This window comes from Chaetodon auriga, chromosome 10 (genome assembly GCF_051107435.1).
Source record: "Chaetodon auriga isolate fChaAug3 chromosome 10, fChaAug3.hap1, whole genome shotgun sequence".
NCBI lineage: Eukaryota > Metazoa > Chordata > Actinopteri > Chaetodontiformes > Chaetodontidae > Chaetodon > Chaetodon auriga.
In genome coordinates, this window is record NC_135083.1 from 14,533,838 (window position 1) to 14,553,738 (window position 19,901).

The 19,901-nt window shown below is 43.5% G+C and overlaps 2 protein-coding genes across 4 annotated transcripts; both read right to left on the reverse strand.

Annotated features, from left to right (window-relative positions):
- Window positions 1-706: 706 nt before the first annotated feature.
- On the reverse strand, window positions 707-5,545 carry asb8 (ankyrin repeat and SOCS box containing 8). Of its 2 annotated transcripts, none has more exons than XM_076741674.1 (4): window positions 5,261-5,545; window positions 3,912-4,088; window positions 3,713-3,817; window positions 707-3,028 (listed from the first exon to the last, which is right to left on the reverse strand). In XM_076741674.1, exons 2-4 carry the CDS (start codon window positions 4,038-4,040, stop codon window positions 2,393-2,395), a joined length of 870 nt encoding a protein of 289 aa, XP_076597789.1. In that variant the 5' UTR covers window positions 4,041-4,088; window positions 5,261-5,545; the 3' UTR covers window positions 707-2,392. The 2 variants fall into 2 exon arrangements, with proteins under 2 accessions (XP_076597789.1, XP_076597790.1); XM_076741675.1 differs by lacking the exon at window positions 5,261-5,545 and adding an exon at window positions 4,456-4,492.
- A 1,019-nt stretch (window positions 5,546-6,564) lies between these two features.
- larp4aa (La ribonucleoprotein 4Aa) lies at window positions 6,565-19,512 on the reverse strand. 2 transcript variants are annotated; one of them, XM_076740976.1, is made up of 17 exons: window positions 18,936-19,512; window positions 16,397-16,514; window positions 15,907-16,065; window positions 14,659-14,743; window positions 14,410-14,546; window positions 14,215-14,318; window positions 13,997-14,107; window positions 13,853-13,906; window positions 13,519-13,728; window positions 12,929-13,032; window positions 12,719-12,760; window positions 10,449-10,688; window positions 10,287-10,341; window positions 10,023-10,181; window positions 9,779-9,918; window positions 9,478-9,688; window positions 6,565-9,151 (listed from the first exon to the last, which is right to left on the reverse strand). In XM_076740976.1, exons 1-17 carry the CDS (start codon window positions 19,050-19,052, stop codon window positions 8,759-8,761), a joined length of 2,439 nt encoding a protein of 812 aa, XP_076597091.1. In that variant the 5' UTR covers window positions 19,053-19,512; the 3' UTR covers window positions 6,565-8,758. The 2 variants fall into 2 exon arrangements, with proteins under 2 accessions (XP_076597091.1, XP_076597092.1); XM_076740977.1 differs by lacking the exon at window positions 12,719-12,760 and having other exon boundaries at window positions 18,936-19,506.
- Between the last annotated feature and the right edge of the window lie 389 nt (window positions 19,513-19,901).

A 19,901-nucleotide genomic window follows, 5' to 3' on the forward strand; every position in this document is an offset into this window, starting at 1 on the left:
ACGTCCCAACTGCGGCACAACAAGGTGTCACAATGTACAAATATGAAAACAATAGGCCAGAATATTAAATTATTACAAAAAGGCTACAATGGTCAAACCTGAGATATGTAATGTATTGCAGAAGAGGCAGCTGGTGTAAGCCACAGCAATTATTACGTAACATCACAATTTCCTTCCAGTATACAAATCACACATCAGCTAATTCAGAGGCTGTGTGAATTCACAGACAAGGCTATAGAGACCCCTAGTGGACAATATGAGAAGTGAATGCACTAAAGTTCAGTAAAAATCTATTTCATGACTCTTTCAATGTTTTGTCAGAGTTTTCCTCTGGAAGATAAAGTTCACCCCTATTTTGACAAAGTAAATAATTTTTCTGTGTCAAAATAAACCTAAAAATCCTGTTGAGCTACTGTTTATTACCCACTCTTGGATCATTTTTGCCCAATTATTTGAAACTGGTTAGAAACAGCTCCAGTTAACAGTTCTGTCTGTAAATTTATGACACGGTTTCTCATCATCTCTTTTCTTCACTCAGTTCATATTAATGTGTTGTTTATATTTATGACCCAGTCTATAATGCTGTATATCACTAAAGATTTTAAGTTTGGTCACAGCCTACTACAGTGAAGCTTTTAAAGTAACAGCACTCAGATGTATCATAGCTGTCAGTTCGAACTTAACAATGGAGAGAAAAAAAAAAGAATGAAATATAAAGGCATTTACTTTCATTATGTTGACAAAGAAAAAAAGCACTTTAGCAGGTGTACACAAGACATGATAATTTTTATACAACAGCAGAACAAGCAAACAAAATCAAACACTGAAAAGGTCTGATTTTACTTCAGACAGATGCCATAACAAACATAAATACATTTTGCAAGCTTATTTAGTGAATTTTCAAGGACAAAAACTTAGTAATCATGCCATTTCTTGGTTCTAATAGCTTAACATTTAATTCAAAGTAATTTTTAAATAAATCCTGCGAAGTTATGGACGAGGGCGCACAAACTTTTCCAAGTTAAGACTGAAAACATCCACTGTAAAAAAAAAAACAAAGAGAGCATTTTATTCCTCCTTGGCAACTGCACCCTTCACTCAAATACAACCCAGATAAATAGTAAATGACAGCAGGCATGCTGACTCTTATCAGCGTTGAACATTTTCAGTGGACGAGATGGAGAAGATTAGTGTTTCTGCCAAATTTTGTGAATCAATCTGTCAAACCAATATAATAATATTCTGCAGTCTTTTGTTGCTTCTATATCACAAATAAAACTGTTCCCATCAAGTGCATTTTTATTGGATAATTTTTTTTTTTTCTAGGTATTTCAAATGGACTGCACTGTGAGTTCACTGGGAGAGAGATGGTGACTCCAACTATAATAGTAACTACATAACATTCATTCCTGAGCACCACTTCAGGAGCTGCATCCTCTGACAGAACTACTAGACAGCCTGCATCATTAGACATTAGCCCTCAGTCATAAACCTAACTCAGATTTAACGCTTAATCTTTGACTGCGGACATACTAATTTTACTACCAAACTCAACAAATAAAATTTTCCTAATGCTCTGTGACAAATCATGGTATTTTTTCATGATTATTCAAGTTTTAAAATGCAATAGAAAAATGTCAATTTTGCATACAAAATAATACTACAAAGCCTAATTAAATTTTAAAAGATGCAATGGCTCTTTGTAACAGATTGATTTGAAGATTCTCAGTCATCCAGGTCATGTTTATCCAAGCAGGGCTGAATTCAGGGCAGTCAGACTTGTTGTAGAAACTTGAAAATGTGGTCATCATGTTGGTTTTATGTGACAACATAAACAAGTGTCATTCACACAGCCAGCCACACCCAAGTGGTTTCTACAACCATGATAAGTACCCCACAGAGGTTAAATATCTGGGACTGCCAACCGGGCAGCTAGAACTGAAGAAGCCCAAAGGGAGGTGAAATGTTTTCAAGTTTCTACAACCAAGCCCTGTTGCCTCTGATTCAAGCCTCCCTGGAGGACACAACTTGTTCATGGATGTCATTTCCTATGATGAAGCCCAACAAGTGCATAATTTTTAGATGTTCTTTTGACACAATATGAACATATAATGGTGTAGCCATTGTCCTACAACCGACACTGATCAAACTTTCAAATCGGCACTGCTCATTTAGATGCTGTGCAACCACTACATAATTAAAAAAAAAAAAAAAGAAAGGTTTATGTCTCCCAGTACGCAAATCTGCATTCATTTGCAAGAAGGTTTGACTGATGAGGGCCACTGTCAGACAATATTCTTGAACTCAGTGGAGACACTTCCTTGCCAATAAAAGCTGTGTAATGAGCTAATCAGCAAGTGAGTTCTGAGAGCGCCCCAATGGCTTCATCCCCTCAGTCTCTCAGCAGTAGATAATCTTTGATAGTCTCTGGTAAAGGAAGCTCTTTTACAGCAGTGGGGAGGAACTGGACCCCCAGACTCTGCCGGACAGCACAGCGTGCCAGAGAGCGAAGTGAGGGAGCCTGAGCCACCATGTTGGTCAGCCTCGCCAGCAGCTGAGGATCCTTACTCAGCTCCCTGGGAAGGGTGCCGTCAGCCCGCCGGATCTCAAATCGCCCTGCTGCCCGGCACAGCAACTCCAGGCACTCCTCCTCCTGTTCAGTGCCCAGGCCCCGGGCCAACAGGGCCACCAGTCGTGAGATAGGGGTCTGGCCCTTCAGGTTGGTCACATGGACCTGGGCTCCATAGTCTAATAGCACTTTAACACTCTCCAGATTGCCCTTCATTGCTGCCCAACTCAAAGGTGTGTCATTGTTGTAGTCCCGAGCATTGGGACAGGCCCCGCTCTCCAGCAGGGCCCTCACACACTCTGGGTTATCTTTGAAGGCAGCCCAATGAAGTGGGGTGTCCTTGTTGCCGTCCAGGGCATTTGGCTGGGCCCCATACTCCAGCAGCAGCTCCACGCAGCTCTCATCCTTCTCTGCTGCATAGTGCAGTGCTGTGCGGTTATATCCATCCAAAGCATTCACCTGATAAGGAAATGTAATGTCATAAGAAATATTAAGAGTTAAAAACACTTAGGGCAATATTTTACTCACGTATTTAAACTGCATTCAGGTGGAGGCCAATATTGCAAATGATAGACATCTCCATACCTGGACAACTGTAACCCAATCTGTAAGGCTAGATAACTCTACAATTTGTATTATTGGATTTACAAATGCAATTTTCCCACATTTCAAGCAGCCACTGGTCTCAATTCATGCCAGCATAGCATGACACTCAAAACTTCAAATAATGTCTTTGTTTGTTTAACTACTAGAGAGTTGGGTGCCAAATGGAAAACTTTTACTCCAAAAGACTATCAACTTGTCATCAACTCATAATTTCATCTTCATGTTTGCTTTCCATATGTCTTCCATGTTTGCTTTGAACAGCAATGTTCTTAGCAACACACTATTTTTTCCCCTGTTGTGAACAAACTGAGTTTGACAAACTTGTTCTGTTCACACCTGCGTTGCTCCACAAAGATCCCGACTAAAACAAGATCAGACATCACGTTCAGTGTGATGGATTACCACGAACAAGCTTCAACTCTCTGCAGGCTCACTTTCATATCATACAGTGGATGTCTGGAAGGGAGGCAATTAATGTTAAATCCCATGCTATGCTATGGGAAATGGTTTAGTGTGTAGAGGTTATCTTTGACATACCTCTGCCCCTTTCTCCAACAGCAGCTCCACACAGTCAGCGTCAGCGACCATGCATGCACAGTGCAGGGGCTTAAGTGTGCCATGCATCCGGTTCACATCAGCTCCCTTAGGGCATTCAGGAGATAATGATGTCAATATAACAAATCACACTAAGACATTGTATTCATTCAAAGCTGGTCTGGAAGATGAGCAGGCCTACCTTACGAATGAGATCCTCCACATTGTCGTGTGGGAATGAGCGGATGGCTGCAATGGTGCGGATGAGCCGCTCGGACAAGGAGTATTTACTTTGAATGCTTTGCATGATGTACCACATAGTAGAGCTCATGTGTAACTGAGGACCATGGCACCCGGGCAGGGGTGACACAACGACACACTGAAACACATTTTTCAAAAAGCTGGGAGTTAAACACTGCAAGACACAAAAACAGAGATCCTTGAGCCTTACAGAAATTGACCAGAGTAAAACAAATAGGTCTAAAAAAGTCCCCCAGGTGCTTCTAGTTGTTTTGAGTGATTGGTAGTGGCTATTGTGACTAGTTCATTATTACATGTTGTTTTAATATGGAAATGCACTCATTCCACCACCATTTTAACAGCCTGGCAGTTTGCATAATACAGTGCTGAAAAGTTAATGCTCCCTATGGGGATATCTGTCGTAATGAGTTTTGTTCATTGTAGCAAACAAAAAAGCACAAACTGGAGAAAACTCATGCATAATTACAGTGATCAGGGCCACTCACACGAGTTACACTGGATATTGGGGGTCCAGCAATATCTCCATTTACGAGGGAATTTATTCTTGCAACCTATTTTAAAAATTCACATAATGAGAAACTGACAAAAAAAAATTCTTGATTTCGATAGTAAAGTTGTATGAATAAGCTGTATTTTCATGCAATCATTTCATGCATGGTGACAATCGCGAATGACAGCTTTTATAACCAAATGAACAAAAGTAACATTTAACAACTAAACATTTTTCCTCGTTCTTTGCTAGAAATAATTTTAGCGTTGGAGCAATACCATGCCATCCAGACAGTGCAAGCTTAAACAGCTGATAATCTGAGAGCCGATGTCTAGCATTATTCTGCCATTGCTACTAAATGGAAGCCCTTGCATCAGCGATGTAAGTATGCTAACTAAACGTAAACAGACTGCTAACGTTAGCTCACTTGGCAACGATAAGCTCCACAACAAAAGAAAGCATAGACAGTCTGTAACAGTGATGCACACTTGACACGAAGTGACAACTTTTAAAAATAACACATTAGTATATAAATTACAAGAGCTACTTGAGTCGCAGGCAGACGCTGACGGGTTGGTGTAGAGGGGAAAAAATATCGTAGGCTACATTTTTACCGGCTGCTAGCTAGCACCAAGTTAGCTAGCTAGCGAGCTAACGTTAGCGTCGAGATGCGAGGAAAACTCGACACTCCTAAGCGAAAAAAAAATCAAATGACATTTATTTCAAATACTTGAGAACGTCCTTGAAATGCCATTCGTATCAAACATCGATAAATTAGCCATGCTAATGAGACAACGTACCGTTTACGGTCCACGGTTTGAAGGTCTGACAGGCTGCCGTGTAGACTGTTTGCTGCTCGTTCGGACATAAACACAGAACGTCACGCGACCACGCCCCTCCGTCTCCGTTCTGTGTATTTAAACCTGTCTGAGGCGCTGATCGCGTGATTCTGCGATCACTTCACATCATGTGTTGTTCACTGTGCATCTCCGCTTTTGCGATGTCTGACTGGAAGGCACGACTCTGCAAAATGTACTGACTTTCCCGATATAGACATGCATGGCGTCCACCGGCATGCTGTGAATGCCGTCAGCTCATGACCATGTTAAGGTACAGTTGGCAAGCAGAGACAAGTGGCTTCACAAATCACTGAAGACTGACAGCTCAGGCAGTCCCGGTGGACAGTCGAGCCAACAAGCCACAAGTGATCATGAACACTGATGCTGTCACTGTTTCTACGGTCGCAGTTCCATGATTCATGATTGTGGACACTTAAATCCCCATTTTTGACAGTCAAAAACCCACAAGGACCAAAAGGCTGCAGTCAAGTCAGTGTTGAACGCTGCAGTGATTATTATTTTCGTGATTGATTCATATTTTTGGATTATTTTTAACAGGTTAATCAATTAATCGTTCATTCTACAAAACACCAAAGTTCACCAACAGGACCTAAAGATATTCAATTTACATTCACATGTAAGATATAAAAGCAGCAAATCATCACATTTGAGAAGCAAAGGTTTTTTTCTTTGATGAAATATGCACCTTCATATCCATCAGCATCATGACTTTGACAACCACTTCACAATCATTAGGTATCATAAGCCAGAGGGTATTGAAATTTAGAGCTGATGAAATAAAAGTCTTAGTTCCTGATTTGTCCATCTTATTGGTATGCATTGTGTTCATTGATCAATTGTTCAAGTAGCTCAAGCAAAAAACACCAAACATTCGCGACTTCCATGACCTTCACTTTTACTGCAGGATTCCTGTAGGTCTTGCAACACAACACACATTGATGCAGACAAACAGCAATCGGAGAAATTTCCCAATTACATTTGAAAATGAGACAGCTTGAATCCAGCCCGAGTGCTAAACTTTACTCAACAGAATGTCTCAAACCCCACCCAAAACCTGATACTTTGATGGGACCTGTCGGGAGTGGAGACGTGAGCTGAAGACAACTTGGACTTCGGCAGGCCTGGATCGGTTTACTCAACACCTTAAAATACCTAAAAACAGACACGGCTAATCACCGCTGATTATTTTGACTGAAACCCATGAACAAAACACAAGAAAGCAGAAAGAAATGTGACACTGGAAGGCCAAATCAAAATAATTTATTTTTGGTGACATTTCATACAGTTCTAGGATTGTGTCTCAAACACTTGGTTGATCCATTACTATATTTCCTTTTGCCACCCCAACCCAAATTAACAGAAAATAACCCAAAAATAAGGAGGAGGAAGGGGCAATTCCTGTAGGTATTTGCAAGCCTGTCAACATCAACCATATGCTTCTAAAATGATTTCACATTACTCATGAGTAAGATTCTTTTTAAAAACAAGTTAGTGCATTTATTTAATTATACTAAACCACTAGCTGCTCATACTCATTAATGAAAAAGAAACAACAGCCCCAGTGATTGGTTACTCGTTTTACTGCATTACTAAACCCAAAGTCAATGCATCAAGTATTTTCGCTCAGCTGACATCTCGAACAGTATATAAATGTCATATGCGTGATTTTATTTTGCCAATGCGATTTCACACAACTTTGGGGAAACCAGCCTACCAAGATTGGGAGAAAAGCGTTGTGCATCAGAATTAAAATAAATAAATTTTAAAAAGCAATACATACAGTGAGTCAAACTTCAAATTCTACGTCAACCTGTTTGTTTTTCAAATATTAAAAAAAGGAGAGAAAAGAAAGAAAGAAAGAAAAAAAAACAACAAAACAAAACGGCAAACTCACCCTAAAAAGCACAAAACAATCTGGTGATACCTGCTGCCAAAAGCCTCCCTCTGCAAATTCAGTACTACAACAATTACATTCTCCCACACACATTTCTAGTGAAGGGTTATTACAATATAGCATAGGCAACTACTCCTCTACAGCTTCTTCAAAATCCAGTTTCACTGAGCCAAAAGTTTCCCCAACACTACATCATTTAGCGGACCTCGCAAGTAAAAATCAAACTTTATCCGAGCACACTACGATCGCAGGCAGCTGGCACATAGCACGTGAAAATGCTCCAATTCTCTTTAGACGCACGACTTGGCTGCCGAATATTATGTCGCTATCATCCTTAGCTAACAGCACTCAAGTCTATTTTTGACACTATGCCATTGTTGAGAACAATTCACAGATAAAAGCTTAACCTGGATATCCTGTGATGACGTAGAAAAGCCAAACCTCACCTAAACCATCGGGCGCACTGAACAGTCAAATCTTACCATGAACCTAATCCGCCTTTTCTTTCTCTCTTGGAAAAACATCAACCTACTACCCAAACAAACATGTAAACAGAGAACCTGACTGATTATCAACATGACAATGTTCTGAATCCATCAGAGTGGGCAGACCCCAAAAATCGGTTCTGATAGACAGATAAAACTTAGCATGAAAAACTTTGGACCAGGCTAACAGGTTCACCGCGGCCAACCGGCCAGCGAGCGCCCCAAAGTGGTTTTCGGCTTCAAACAAAACCACACATCTGACTGCGGCGTACATCGACAGCGTCCGATATCTGACTGATAACGATTTAAGCCAATTATGAACCAGGATCAAAATACCACCATAGAACATATTTCATTAATATACATTAGAAGACCACACTGTCCAGTTTTCAGGACAATGATTCTGAATCTCTGATGTAAAAATCAAAAAAAAAAAAAAAAAAAAAAAAATCATCCATTTCATTACATCAGTGCAACAGCACACTGGAGCACTTCAATCATTTTGCTTAACAATCAATGCATACACAGACATCAGTCAACCCTTCAGTCATACTTGCAAACCTAAGCACACAAGAAAAAAAAAAAACAACGAAAAACTGATGTCTCATTGCGTGTTAGTGATATTTTTGTATATGTACATGACATATATGCATGTTCTTTTCGTCTTAGTGCATATTGTTCTTGCAGACATCTATTCGTTAAAATAAAACAAGGTAGAGGGCCGTGTATGAGGCCCATCCTCCCACCTCTCCCTAGCAGAGCATAAATGAGACGTCCTCCAGATCAATCACACTTAAAATTCTTTTAAGCACAACGCTGGAGGCCAAAACAAAATTTTTTTTGTTTCCTTTTGAAAAACACTCATCGAAGTTCTTCAGGTGTCATTTTGCCCATTAGTCCTGGATGTCCCGGTCTTATTGTCATTTTAAAAGCTTTTCTTTGGACAAGTTCCAGGGGGAAGGTGGCTACCGTAATGTTGCTTTTATGTTATTCATTTTTATATAATTATATATATCCATGTATATATTCATACATCTTTTTTCTATTCATATCAAGTTTTTACTTTGGCGATACTGGGGGGATATTCTGCTCTTTGCCAGTGTGCCTGTAGCCTCCCTGGGGGGAGCCGCGTCGGGCTGGGGGCGGGCGCCTCTGGTCCCGAAATTTGAGGCCCCCGGTGCCTCTGGGGCCATTGCTGCGGTAGTAGCCTTGAGAGTCACGTTCACGTGGTGGCCGGCTCTCCTTGCATTCCCAGCCACCCTCCCTGTCGTGGCCTTTCTCTTGCTTGTCTCCAGGACCGCTGCTGGAGCCCGGCTCCTCGGCCTTGTTCACACGCAGCTCGCGCAATGGCTGGCCTGACGCGGTGCCCGAGGAAGCTGGGGCAGGGGCTGCAGGGGGAGGGTCCTTGGGTGGCCGTTGGCACACCTCGGCGTAGCTGAGCTTACGGGGCTCCTGAGGCAAGGCAGGAAAAAGCACAATTTTAAAAAAATGCAACACAGAATCCAAATTATACATTCAGCCTCGTGGTTCCTCTTATCAATCCCTCAGATCTCATAATCTTAACGCTCATTGGGGTAGGAGTGAACCGTCTGGACTTTTGGTGGGAAAGGGCAGAGAGAGATAAAAAGACAGAAACTGAAGGAGAGAGACAGACAGAGGACGGGGGAGGGAACCAAAGCCAGTCGGCCCACTACCTTACTTCCCTCTATGCGCAAATGATGTCATCATCAGGACTGTGCTCCGGTGTGGGCTGTTACTACAAAGAAGCAGACTCTCACCTGTGCAGGGCTGGGAGTCGTCGCTGTAGCAGGAGCCGGCGTGCTGGGTGTCGCTGGTGTGGAGGCAGCAGAGGGCTGAGGCCTGGAGCTAGGCACAGGCTGTGTGGAGGAGGGCGGGTTCGCGGTAGTTTGAACGGGTGTGCGTGAAGTCACTTTTGCAGCTGGAGCTGAGGACTCTGCCCGGTCAACCCTCTTCTCCTGACGAGTGATTCTGTCAGAATGAGGAGTACCCCACATCAGTCACCACTTTAAGTTAATACAGACCTTTGTCTTTGAATTGCCATGTTTGAGGCAGTCTTACCCAGGGGCTGAGGGTCCAAGTGGTTGTGTGGCAGATTTTGCCGCTGTCAGGGCATGACTTGAGACAGCCACAGCCTCCTCTGCAACTTGGGCTTGGCCTGAACTGGGACTCACAGTGACTTCCTTATTGGCTTGTTCGGTCTAGAAACCACAAAGAGGCGTGCACGTTACACCTCCAACGTCCCCCTCTAAGCAATAATGTCACTGCAGTTTTATTCAGGAGATTAGTCTTAATTTCTTCTTACCTTGTCCCGGTACAAGCCGCGTACAACATCTGACATTCGGTTTTCTAGCACTGGCTCTCCCTGTGTACTGACCACACAGCCAGGAAGAGGTGGGAAATTGGTAGCAGCCAAGTCAAACTTGGGTGGAGAAACCTTTGCCTCTGCTAGCGGTACCGGCCTCTGAGGAAGGAAATTGAAATACAGCCAAAAAACAGAAAGATCACGAGATGTTTCACACTTTTAAAACGACAAATGCTTAAAGACAACACGAAAATCGCCATTTACCGCAATCCGTTCTTCTTCTCGCCTCCTCCGTGTTCCTCTGTAGGTTGTGCCCCGTCTGAAATGCAGATAAATGATCAGTCAAGTGTCGCCGGTCACGCCCCAGCCCGCGAGCAGCAGGCCAGGCACAAATCAGACCTGCCAGTTTGGGTAAAACAGGTTTACCTCCCACGTCCGGCCATGCCACCGTCGTCACTGGGGTCCAAAGACGAGGAAGAGGAGGAGAGATGCGAGAATGCTGAGCTCAGGTCGGAGGCTGTCTGGACTTGGTTAGTGGTGGAGGCCCCGGCAGCGGTCGGAGCAGGCGGCTGCGGGCTGCACAGTCCAGTCAGACTCTCCAAGGGGACGGGGGTTATAGACGCGCTGGTCACCTCACTTGTCCTCACCTGGGGCTTCACGTGGTTTCTGTTGCAGAGGGGAAAAGGTGAAAATGAGCAGGGTCAATATCATCTTGAAAATACTCATAACATACTGGTAACCAGTGTTTCCTGCAGAGGTTTTTGCTTGTGGGCATAATTTTGGACTTTGGAGGTGTTACACTGACCATACTGCTGGCTTTTACAGCAAATGCTTCCAACCAGTTTGACTTCCTGCTTTTAAGGCAGCTGTTAATACAATAGGAAAATTTGCAGAGACGGAACGAAATCCATCTCACTGCACATGTGGTCATCTTTATATTATGTCCAAGTTATTGTCAGGTGGTAATGCATTGGCTAGCACTTGTTCCAATGTTCAGCAGCTGTCTCAGATATGCAAATCCAGTTTAACGAGCTATCACCTGTCTGGTCCGATGAGTGGAGCTTGTGTTTGGACGTGAATGCAATTACAACCCTGATTCTAAAGAAACTGGGACGCGGTGTTAAACAAACAGAAGGTGACAATTTAATAATTCCTTTTTTGACAGATACTCAGTTGAAAACAGCACAAAGACAACAGATTTAATGTCTGACCTCATCAGCTTCATTGATTTTTGTAAATATCTGCTTATTCTGAATTTGATGCAGCAACACGTTTCACACAAGTTGGGACAGGAGCGACTGAAGACTGGGAAATATGTGGAACGCTCCAAAAACACCTGTTTGACACATTCCACAGGTAAACAGGTTCATTGATAACAGGTATGAGTATCATGATTGGGTATGAAAGGGACATCCTCCAAAGGCTCAGTACCTGACAGGCGAGGATGGAGCGAGGTTCACCACTTCATCAAATAGTTGTTGGCTAACATAGTTTATTTGCATTCTGTTTTACAGCGTCCCAGCTTCTTTGGAATCAGGGTTCAACATACAGAAACCTGCACTGTAATCACAGCTGCTATAGGAAGGAAATTGGAGCAGACAGGAATAAGCCTACATAAATCAATGGAGGCTGAAGTATCTAAACGCACTTCAAAAGGAAACACTGGTGGCATCAGTTTGCTGGAGGAATAAGACAGCATGCTGTGTCCTCAGGACAAATGTGGAGACATGCAGGACTACATCTGCGCTCATGATTGGCTGAAGCAGGGAGACTCTGATGTCAACATACTCCATGTTTGGCAATCTGCAACCAACCACAAACTCACTGAGAAGAGCTGACAACGCCCATGGAAGACCCAGATGGGCGACTAATATCTTAATGCACCGCAATTAGCGCTTTTTGGAGAGAGATACTGTTTGTCTCGCAGCTTGATTCACATTGATCGATCTTCTCAGGAGTCTTTGACCCTCAGATCTCATAATCTGAACGCTCATTGGGATGAGAGTGAAGCACCTAACTTTGGAAGGGAAGACTAGAGAGAAAAGAAGAGGAGGAGAAAGAGAGAACCAAAGCCAGCTACTCCACTCCCTGGTTTCCCTCTATGCGCATCTTGATCTCATCACTGGGTCTGACTTGGGAAGAGTTCAGTGACATATTAGTGAAGCTGATTTTTCAGCGTACAGAATAAAGCTGGACAGCCGGCTGACCGAGACTCAACTCTAAAGTGTCAGCATTTCTTTGTTATAGCATATAACAACACATGGACTATGGTAATACAACCACTGACGAAGAAAGCAGCAGTAAAACAAAGAAAAGACAATGACCAAATACAATGGATGGTTAGTTGTGATGGAGAGAAACTGTTATATGTAATAATGTCACAGCAAAGAGGATAATTTGGAGCCAAGGTGGCCGGAGCTGGGAAAAGCCAGTTGCTCAGAATCAGATAGCAGCTGCTGCTGCTGCTGCTGCCATGTTGTAGGTAAGCCTACATTTATCAAATGACATGGCAAATCCAGGATGTCCATTACCTGGCAACAAACATTTATCACACTGATGAAAAGGATTACGGCTCGACAAATCTGACTGGCAGAAGGCAGGGGGGCCCCCCGTTATGGATTTAGTCATTTGGCTGCTGCAGTATGGTAAGAGATGAGGGGAGCAATGAAGCTTATCATACAGTATAATAGTGGTACCTGAAGGCATTTATTACATTCTTTCTTGAATAGAGGGGGACACTGTGGGGACAGTAAGAAGACAGGGAGTGAAGAACATTTCCCTGCTCAAGTTACCATCATCTTTAAGCAAAATTTAACATCAAGTGGTAAAACATTGCACTTAGATATACGTTTACGCAAATACCACATTTAGATACATCCAAACTAAAAATAAAAAGAGGTCCTTACCGGTTTCTGTTGAATGGGCGCGTGATATTAAGAGAATTGGAGCCAGTTTTGTAGTGTCCGGCTGAGCCAAATCCATTCACAAAGCTACTGTTGGGAAACGGTGCCTGCACAAGGACAAAAAATAAAAGACAGTGTTTAAAAATTCCATTTCATGCAACAATGTATTCAGAGGTATTTGTTTAGCAGCTACCACAAGGGCCTGAATACAAATTTCCTGTATTACTGGCTGTGTTTACTCCAGAAAACCCGAGTACTTTGGCTCACTTGTTATGCAAAATAATATGTGTTTATGTCTCCTGACAAGTCCAATTGCAAGAGACTCATTTGAATTCACTTAATGCATCTCTGTTCAGATGTCACAACAAACAAGGTGGCGATGACTAACAAGCAACTGGGCAGGTTTTCTGGATGCGGGGGGGGGCTAACAGCTACTGCTGGTGCACAACTTGTGGCTTTCAAGCTTAATTACTTGCATCACATTTTAGGCATCGAATGCTAATGGCGCACGGAAATGCATGAGGGGTGAATTCCAGAGTAGCTCTGAGTTGGTGCGACGTGTCTCACAACAGTGTAGGTGCAGCGTGTCTCACCAGAGGAGTTTCGAAGTACGGTGTGGGCGAAGGCGTCCAGGTGGGAGGTACGATGCCGTAGACTGGGTACTGCTGCTGGGGGTAGACGTGCTGCATGTAGAGTGGAGAGCTGTACTGGGACTGGCTCTGGGACTGCTGAGCGTACAGGCTGCTGTCCATGCTACGGTAGCCATTCTTTGCAAAGAATGTGTTGATGGCCTTTATCCTGGCCTGTCAGCATGGGGAATACATTAAAAAAAAAAAAAAAAAAATCAGGAGGAGGAGTGAAATGACTCAAAAGAAATTTAAACATGGGCCTTTTCAAAATGACGACCAGAGTTTTAAGTGAACTCACCATAATGGGGTTTCCCTGAAATGTTTTTACTTCCTCTCTCAAGTATTTGTATGCCTAGAGGAGCAGAACAGAGACTTGTCAGGCGATTCGTGGTTCAACATTACCACTGAATGTTAAGAAAAGTGCCATCTTGACTTGCGTTACCTGCTGAGCATCTGTGTCTGATTGGAATGTGATGTACCAGTTGTTGTTGTGCGCGAACTCGACACTTATCACCTTTGGACAGTTGTCATTTTTGAACAGAGCCTCCACTTCCTGTGAATTAGATGCAAAGAGTGGACTCACACTTCGGATAAACATTAACCTCTAATCTCACGCTTCGTGCAATATTCATTGCTAATGCGTGGACAGGTTGGCTTTACCTCGACAGGTGTGGTTTCAGGGACCTCCCTCAGGATGATAATGCACCGCTTGTGATTTGGACGTACTTTCTCCCCCTTCTCGTCCACTTGTACCATCGGCGAGGCTGAGGGAAATTCAGGGGGTTTAAATCCAGACACACAACAGATGTATGCACGTCATTTTAACACACACCACATCTCAAACTTTGCACTCACATCTCAACACATCCAGGATGAGGTCCATGTCAGTGGTGAGGACCTTGATGCCCTCCATGCTGGCTATAGTCCAAATAGGGACAAACTGGTCACTGTCCATCTGGGACATCAGGTACAAATCCTTCGAGAGGTTTTCTCTGAATCACAAAACGACAAAGTCTTACAGATCAGCCTTCTCTTGACTTGGGAAACAAGTCCAGTTTCCACATTCTACAGTAATAAAAGGTGCTTTGAGTGCTTGGCTCTTACCGAGAGAAATAAAACTCCAGCTCTTTCTTCAGAGACTCTCGTAGATTCTCGGAGGAGATTGGCTGTTCTTCAGGTTTGGAATCCACTGAGAACCAAAAAGAAAATGTCAGCGGTAAGAAAAGTGACAATATAATTCATATCAAGTTCATCTGGAACAGGGACACTTTTCAGAGAGTCAGCGATTGGGTGGGGGGATGACATCTGATGTGGGTCATCCACCCGCTGCCATGCAGGGTGAACATATAGTCAGTGGCCACTTAATTAGCTACACATTTAAAGTCTAATTACAACTGTTTTTCTAGTCATGTAACTTTTATGTTGAGTCTTGGAAGGTGCTGTCAGTGGAGTTCATTCGGTTATATGATTTGTCAGTAACAGGATGGTCCTCCAAACCCCGAGTCAGCACCTGTTTGTCATGCACCTGTTGTGGTTCTGCGCACCCCACACTACACTCTTATAATCAGCCTACATGCGTCTGATGCTTTACCTATGAGACCCACGCTTTAATGCCTTTCTGAATCATCTGTGATGTGAAAGTATCAGACTTCCACACACTGGACGGCAGTAGAGATGGTTGGACCAGAATCTGATTCAAAAGGAGTTTGGGGGACTTCACTGACAGTCAGCAACAGAGCTGAGAGCGTCGGAGGTCTTGTTTCGGCCTTGGTTTGTAAAACTTATAGCCTGCCTTGGCTTCGCTTGTGTATTGTTCTGTGTACAGTGACACAGCATAAAAAAGTGCAGGGGTTTGACTGACAAAAGGTGAGTCAACTCTGGGTCTTTTCAACCCATGACTTAAATAATCAACTTTTAGAGGGCATCTGTAATCAGTGAGGTCATCGTCAGTGATGCTGTCTACCCCTCTCATGTATGTCAATGGGAAGGACAAATATGCATGCTGGGCATAACTGTAGAGTGCATACTGCTTCATTACCTTTCACTAAGTAGTAATACGCAACTCATGTGAATATTATTTAATGAGTACGACTGAGCCTGTGAAAACAGATATGCAATGCATGTTGTGGCTCTATAGTGGCTCCAAAGTCCAAGAAAATAACCCTGATGTCATCACCGGGGGACAATAAAGTTGAGCACAATCATGTGGCCTGGAGAGCCAGCAGTCCGCAGGTTTTCATTCCACTCAAGCAAACGATTTTAAATCCCATCCAAACTTTAGCATTCAGATGATAAACATGAACAAATGCTGATGTCACGGTTGGTGAGTGCACATGAGGTGATGTTACTGACCTGAGGTCCCTGTGGTGGACTCAGCGGGAGTAAATCCCAGCTCCGGAGGGTCCATTCCATTTACTGCTATCTCAGCTGTTGCTGTGGAGCTGCTGTCATCCAGGGCCGTGAATCCCACAGTGTACTGCTTGCACCCAGCAGACGAAGGCTCAGAATAACCTGTGGACAAGGTAAAGCGTTTCATTCACAACCAACAGCACATCAGTTTTAAAGCTGTGTCCCTGTGTTTGGCTTAATGCTGTGTGTGCACATTGATAAAAGTATGGATGTATACAGATGTCAAGGGAAAAAATGTGTGAACTTAATGCAAAATTTGTTTAAACATAAATACAAGTGTTATAGCTGGTGCTGACGAGGAAAAGTCAATATTTATATCAACAGACATGACAGCCAGTGACCAGTTCTCCAAAGACATGCTGTTTTTTCACACTTTAAAGCTCTGTAAATTTTCTGATGGATATGTAATTGAGCTGATGTTAGAGTATCTCACCTTCACTGATGTCTGAGGCGGGCCAATGAGGACTGTTGGTAACAGCTTCGCTGGAGGCCACAGGCATCTCCTGCCACACCTTGGCATTTGGGTTCAAACCGGTGCCCTTAGAGGTGACCTTCAAAGCAGAAACAGCAGGATCAGCCGAGTTCATTTCACAGCCGCCAATCATTCAAATGAGACTGCTGCAGTTTGACTGTTTATTTATGATCAAACGGATCTGAATGTGACTGATGCGCCTCATCTGTAACTGAGACCTAGACTATGCTGACTATCATGCATTTAATATTCTCGCTGATTCACCTCAGACTTGCCATCATATTCATTACCAGACAACTACTAATGAAGATTTTGAGAAATCTGACCTGTTGGAGAAACAAATTTGTTAACGACTGAACAGATTTGAACACATAACGGTGCACCACATGTTTTGTAACTATCCAGTCAACCCATTAACACTCTCAACTACAACACATGGAGTTACTTTTTATATCAAATGCTGAGCAGTAAGCAGCAGGCACCTTCAATGCATTAAACCAAATAGATCCAACAGCCTTCAAGGTATCTATGACCATCAACTGCATTCTTAGGGGAACATGATAACTTGACGCAATTATGGCAACGGGCTTTGAAAATCTAAAACAGTAACAAACAATAAAACACTAGTTGAACATCAGGCATCAAAACACTTAAAACACTCCAGAAAATGAAGATATTCATACCATTCAAACAACTCTGACTAACAAATCAGCCATGTAACCATTCAGTTTTACAGGCTGATGCACTTCTGTCAATCCCGTATCTCCTTCAGCTACTGAGCGAAATAAATGTGTACCTTGTGTTGTTTGGGTAAACGTTACATCTGTTTTGTGTGTGTGAACTCACATACCACCAGCGTATATACAAAAACCAGGCAGCAACAACAAGCAAAAAAAAAAAAGAAAAAGAAAAAGAAAAACCTTACAGACTGAACGAGGAATCAAACTGTAGTGTTGAACAATGTCCCATGAAGGGCCGACAGCATGCAGGTAACCGTCACTACACCTGCTGATTTCACTGATTCCTTCCACCTTATATTTGGGGGGCACAAACTGAAATCACCTGCTGCAGTCTTAGGATGGTGGGAACACCTGCATACCATTGACATCTCCATGACATCTAATTGGAAACCAGAGAAGTACAATGAAATGTGCCACACTGGGGCCTTAGATCCCCTGTTGACAAAAGAAGCCATGATCTAGTTAACCTCAAGGAGAAGAATGATTATTAAAGCATTGCACAACTGAAATGTCTGTTTTGTAACAGATGTTGATAAAACTGGGTAAAAACACACTAACACAGTATTAGGCGTACTTTGTGTAACTTTCACCAATATATTTTAAATGCATGTAAATTAGGGACTGGATCTGACTCTCCATATCAAACGGGCTGAGAACTGGCAGGAGAACTCCTTACCCTGCAAAGATCCATGGCCAAGAATAGACCACACATACTGTACATATTAAGGCATACAGACACTGATGTGAAGTTCATGTGCATCAACTGTGGATTGTGCTTAAATTGAAGCTGACGACAGCTGTACATTAACTTTGAAGCACCAGTAAGTGTCACATTTACCAGCCTCTTCTTCTGACACTGTCACCTGTTAACAGGTGCACCTCCTGTTTGCAAAAGCAATCCGCCTGACAAGTACAGCTGCCGGTTAGCAATATGCCTTGGGACACTTCTCTCCACCAATTAGTCAAGAATGGAGGAGCCAAACGATTAGGCCTCGGTGTCTTTCAAAAGAAAGCCTGAACATTTATGTTCGGTGCAATATGACACATGGTTACAATGCATGCTTCTGTGTTACAGGCCGTTGCCAGCCAAGTAATGTCAGCTGACTGCGCTGCGCAGCACAGGCCAGGTATTTGCAACGCATGTCACTGCGCTAGCTGCGTTAGCTAGCAGCGCGATTAGCTAACAGCCAACGTTACTGAAGGAGCGTTTATCCTTCGGCTAATACTCGAAGCATCGATCACTTACAAATGGAAAATAATTAAATCAGCACTCCTCGTGTCCAAACAGAAGTGACACTCTCCAGCTGTGTCAAAACTTAACTTAAAGGCTAATGATTACTCAGCAAACTACTTAATGAGCTTGCTTGTTACAGTGGCTAAGCTAGCGTTAGCTTGCTATCTGAAGGTGCTGCAGTGGAGATCTGGGTAACGATAAGTGTGTAAAATGACCTGCCCGTACTGGTTGCTCGTTAGTAGTCGTGCAAACACTGCCATATGTGCGGTGCCTGAGGCTGTTTTCGCTTGATAATTAATATCACTTTACGATTTAACACTATGAGAGGATGATTGCACGAATGGTCACAAAGTCAAAGCCAAGCTTAAACTTAGTAGCTTATTAAATGTCTTGTTTGGGTTAATTTTAGCTGTTGCCTAATGGATATCGCCCATCACGCAGAGGGGGGCGTACTATGCTAACAGGTCTCCAACGAGCAGCAGTCGCTTAGCCAGCTAGCTCACCAGCTAAAGAAGGCCTCACTCACCATGCCGCCTGACCCTCCCTCGCTCCCCAGCGGAGCCTCGTCCTTCCCACCGGTCTTCGGTCCGGGATCAGTCTCCTCCTGCAGCAGCGGCAGCTCTCCGCTCTGATCTGAACTCATCAGCCGCTCCTGACTCACTTCCACCCCGTCGCGTTCTCCCGGCCCCCGCCTGCCACCACCTCCTCTTTCCGAAATAGCGGCTGGGTTCAGCAGTCAGTCTGGTTCTCTCCTGTTCGACTGGATTGGCCAGCAGCGCACAGAAACTAGCTTACTAGCTAGCTAGCCGGCTAGCAGGTGTGCTACAGACTGAGGCTAACGACCTAGCGTGCTATGAATCAACGAAGCGGGCTAACGTCAGCTAGCTCAATGAATCAAACTTGCACGCTACGATACTAATCGCATAAGCGATGCCAAACCATGACTCTTCTTAGGCCACAGTCCCCGCTGGCGTTTCATCAAATATGACACTACACACCGGGTTCGTGAGGCGCATTCCTAGCCGGGCGACCGGAGCGGACACTGGGGACACGCACCCTTCCTCAGCGCAGGCACACCGTCCGCCGACGTCCCGTCTGCCACCGCGAGTTCTCGGTGACCTCTGCAGAAAGCATTTCCTTTTCCTTTTCCGGATCCACGCTGTAGTTTTGCACCGTAGTTTTGAGAGTTACGAAGTCGTTTTATTCCAGTATTTATGTGCCGAGGAGTACCAAAAATCAGGGTATATAAATGTACATGCAGACTTCTTGTATGTTATTGTTGTTGTTAGAATGATAAAAGTTCGATCCCATCCACTTTTATTCGAAAGGTGAATTATACAAAGAGGGAGTCAAACCAATCTATAAAGTTAAAGGAAGAAAAACACTTAGTTTTTACTACAGAACTGGTAGAGAAGTCTGAAGCACTCAAGAAGATGAATTAAAATCCTTTAGTAACGCATGACTAAAATACAGGTAAGTACAAAGGAGCCAC

Bases quoted from the DNA above. Each gene is read 5' to 3' on its own strand.
- asb8 (XM_076741674.1), bottom strand. From the start codon at position 4,040: ATGAGCTCTACTATGTGGTACATCATGCAAAGCATTCAAAGTAAATAC. The intron at 3,818-3,911 runs GTAGGCCTGCTC...GAATGCCCTAAG, and splicing joins TGGAGGATCTCATTCGTAAG to GGAGCTGATGTGAACCGGAT. The intron at 3,029-3,712 runs GTATGTCAAAGA...TTTCCTTATCAG, and splicing joins TGTTGGAGAAAGGGGCAGAG to GTGAATGCTTTGGATGGATA.
- larp4aa (XM_076740976.1), bottom strand. From the start codon at position 19,052: ATGAGTTCAGATCAGAGCGGAGAGCTGCCGCTGCTGCAGGAGGAGACT. The intron at 13,907-13,996 runs GTAACGCAAGTC...CTGCTCCTCTAG, and splicing joins CAGACACAGATGCTCAGCAG to GCATACAAATACTTGAGAGA. The intron at 12,761-12,928 runs GTAAGGACCTCT...CTGTCCCCACAG, and splicing joins CGCCCATTCAACAGAAACCG to TGTCCCCCTCTATTCAAGAA.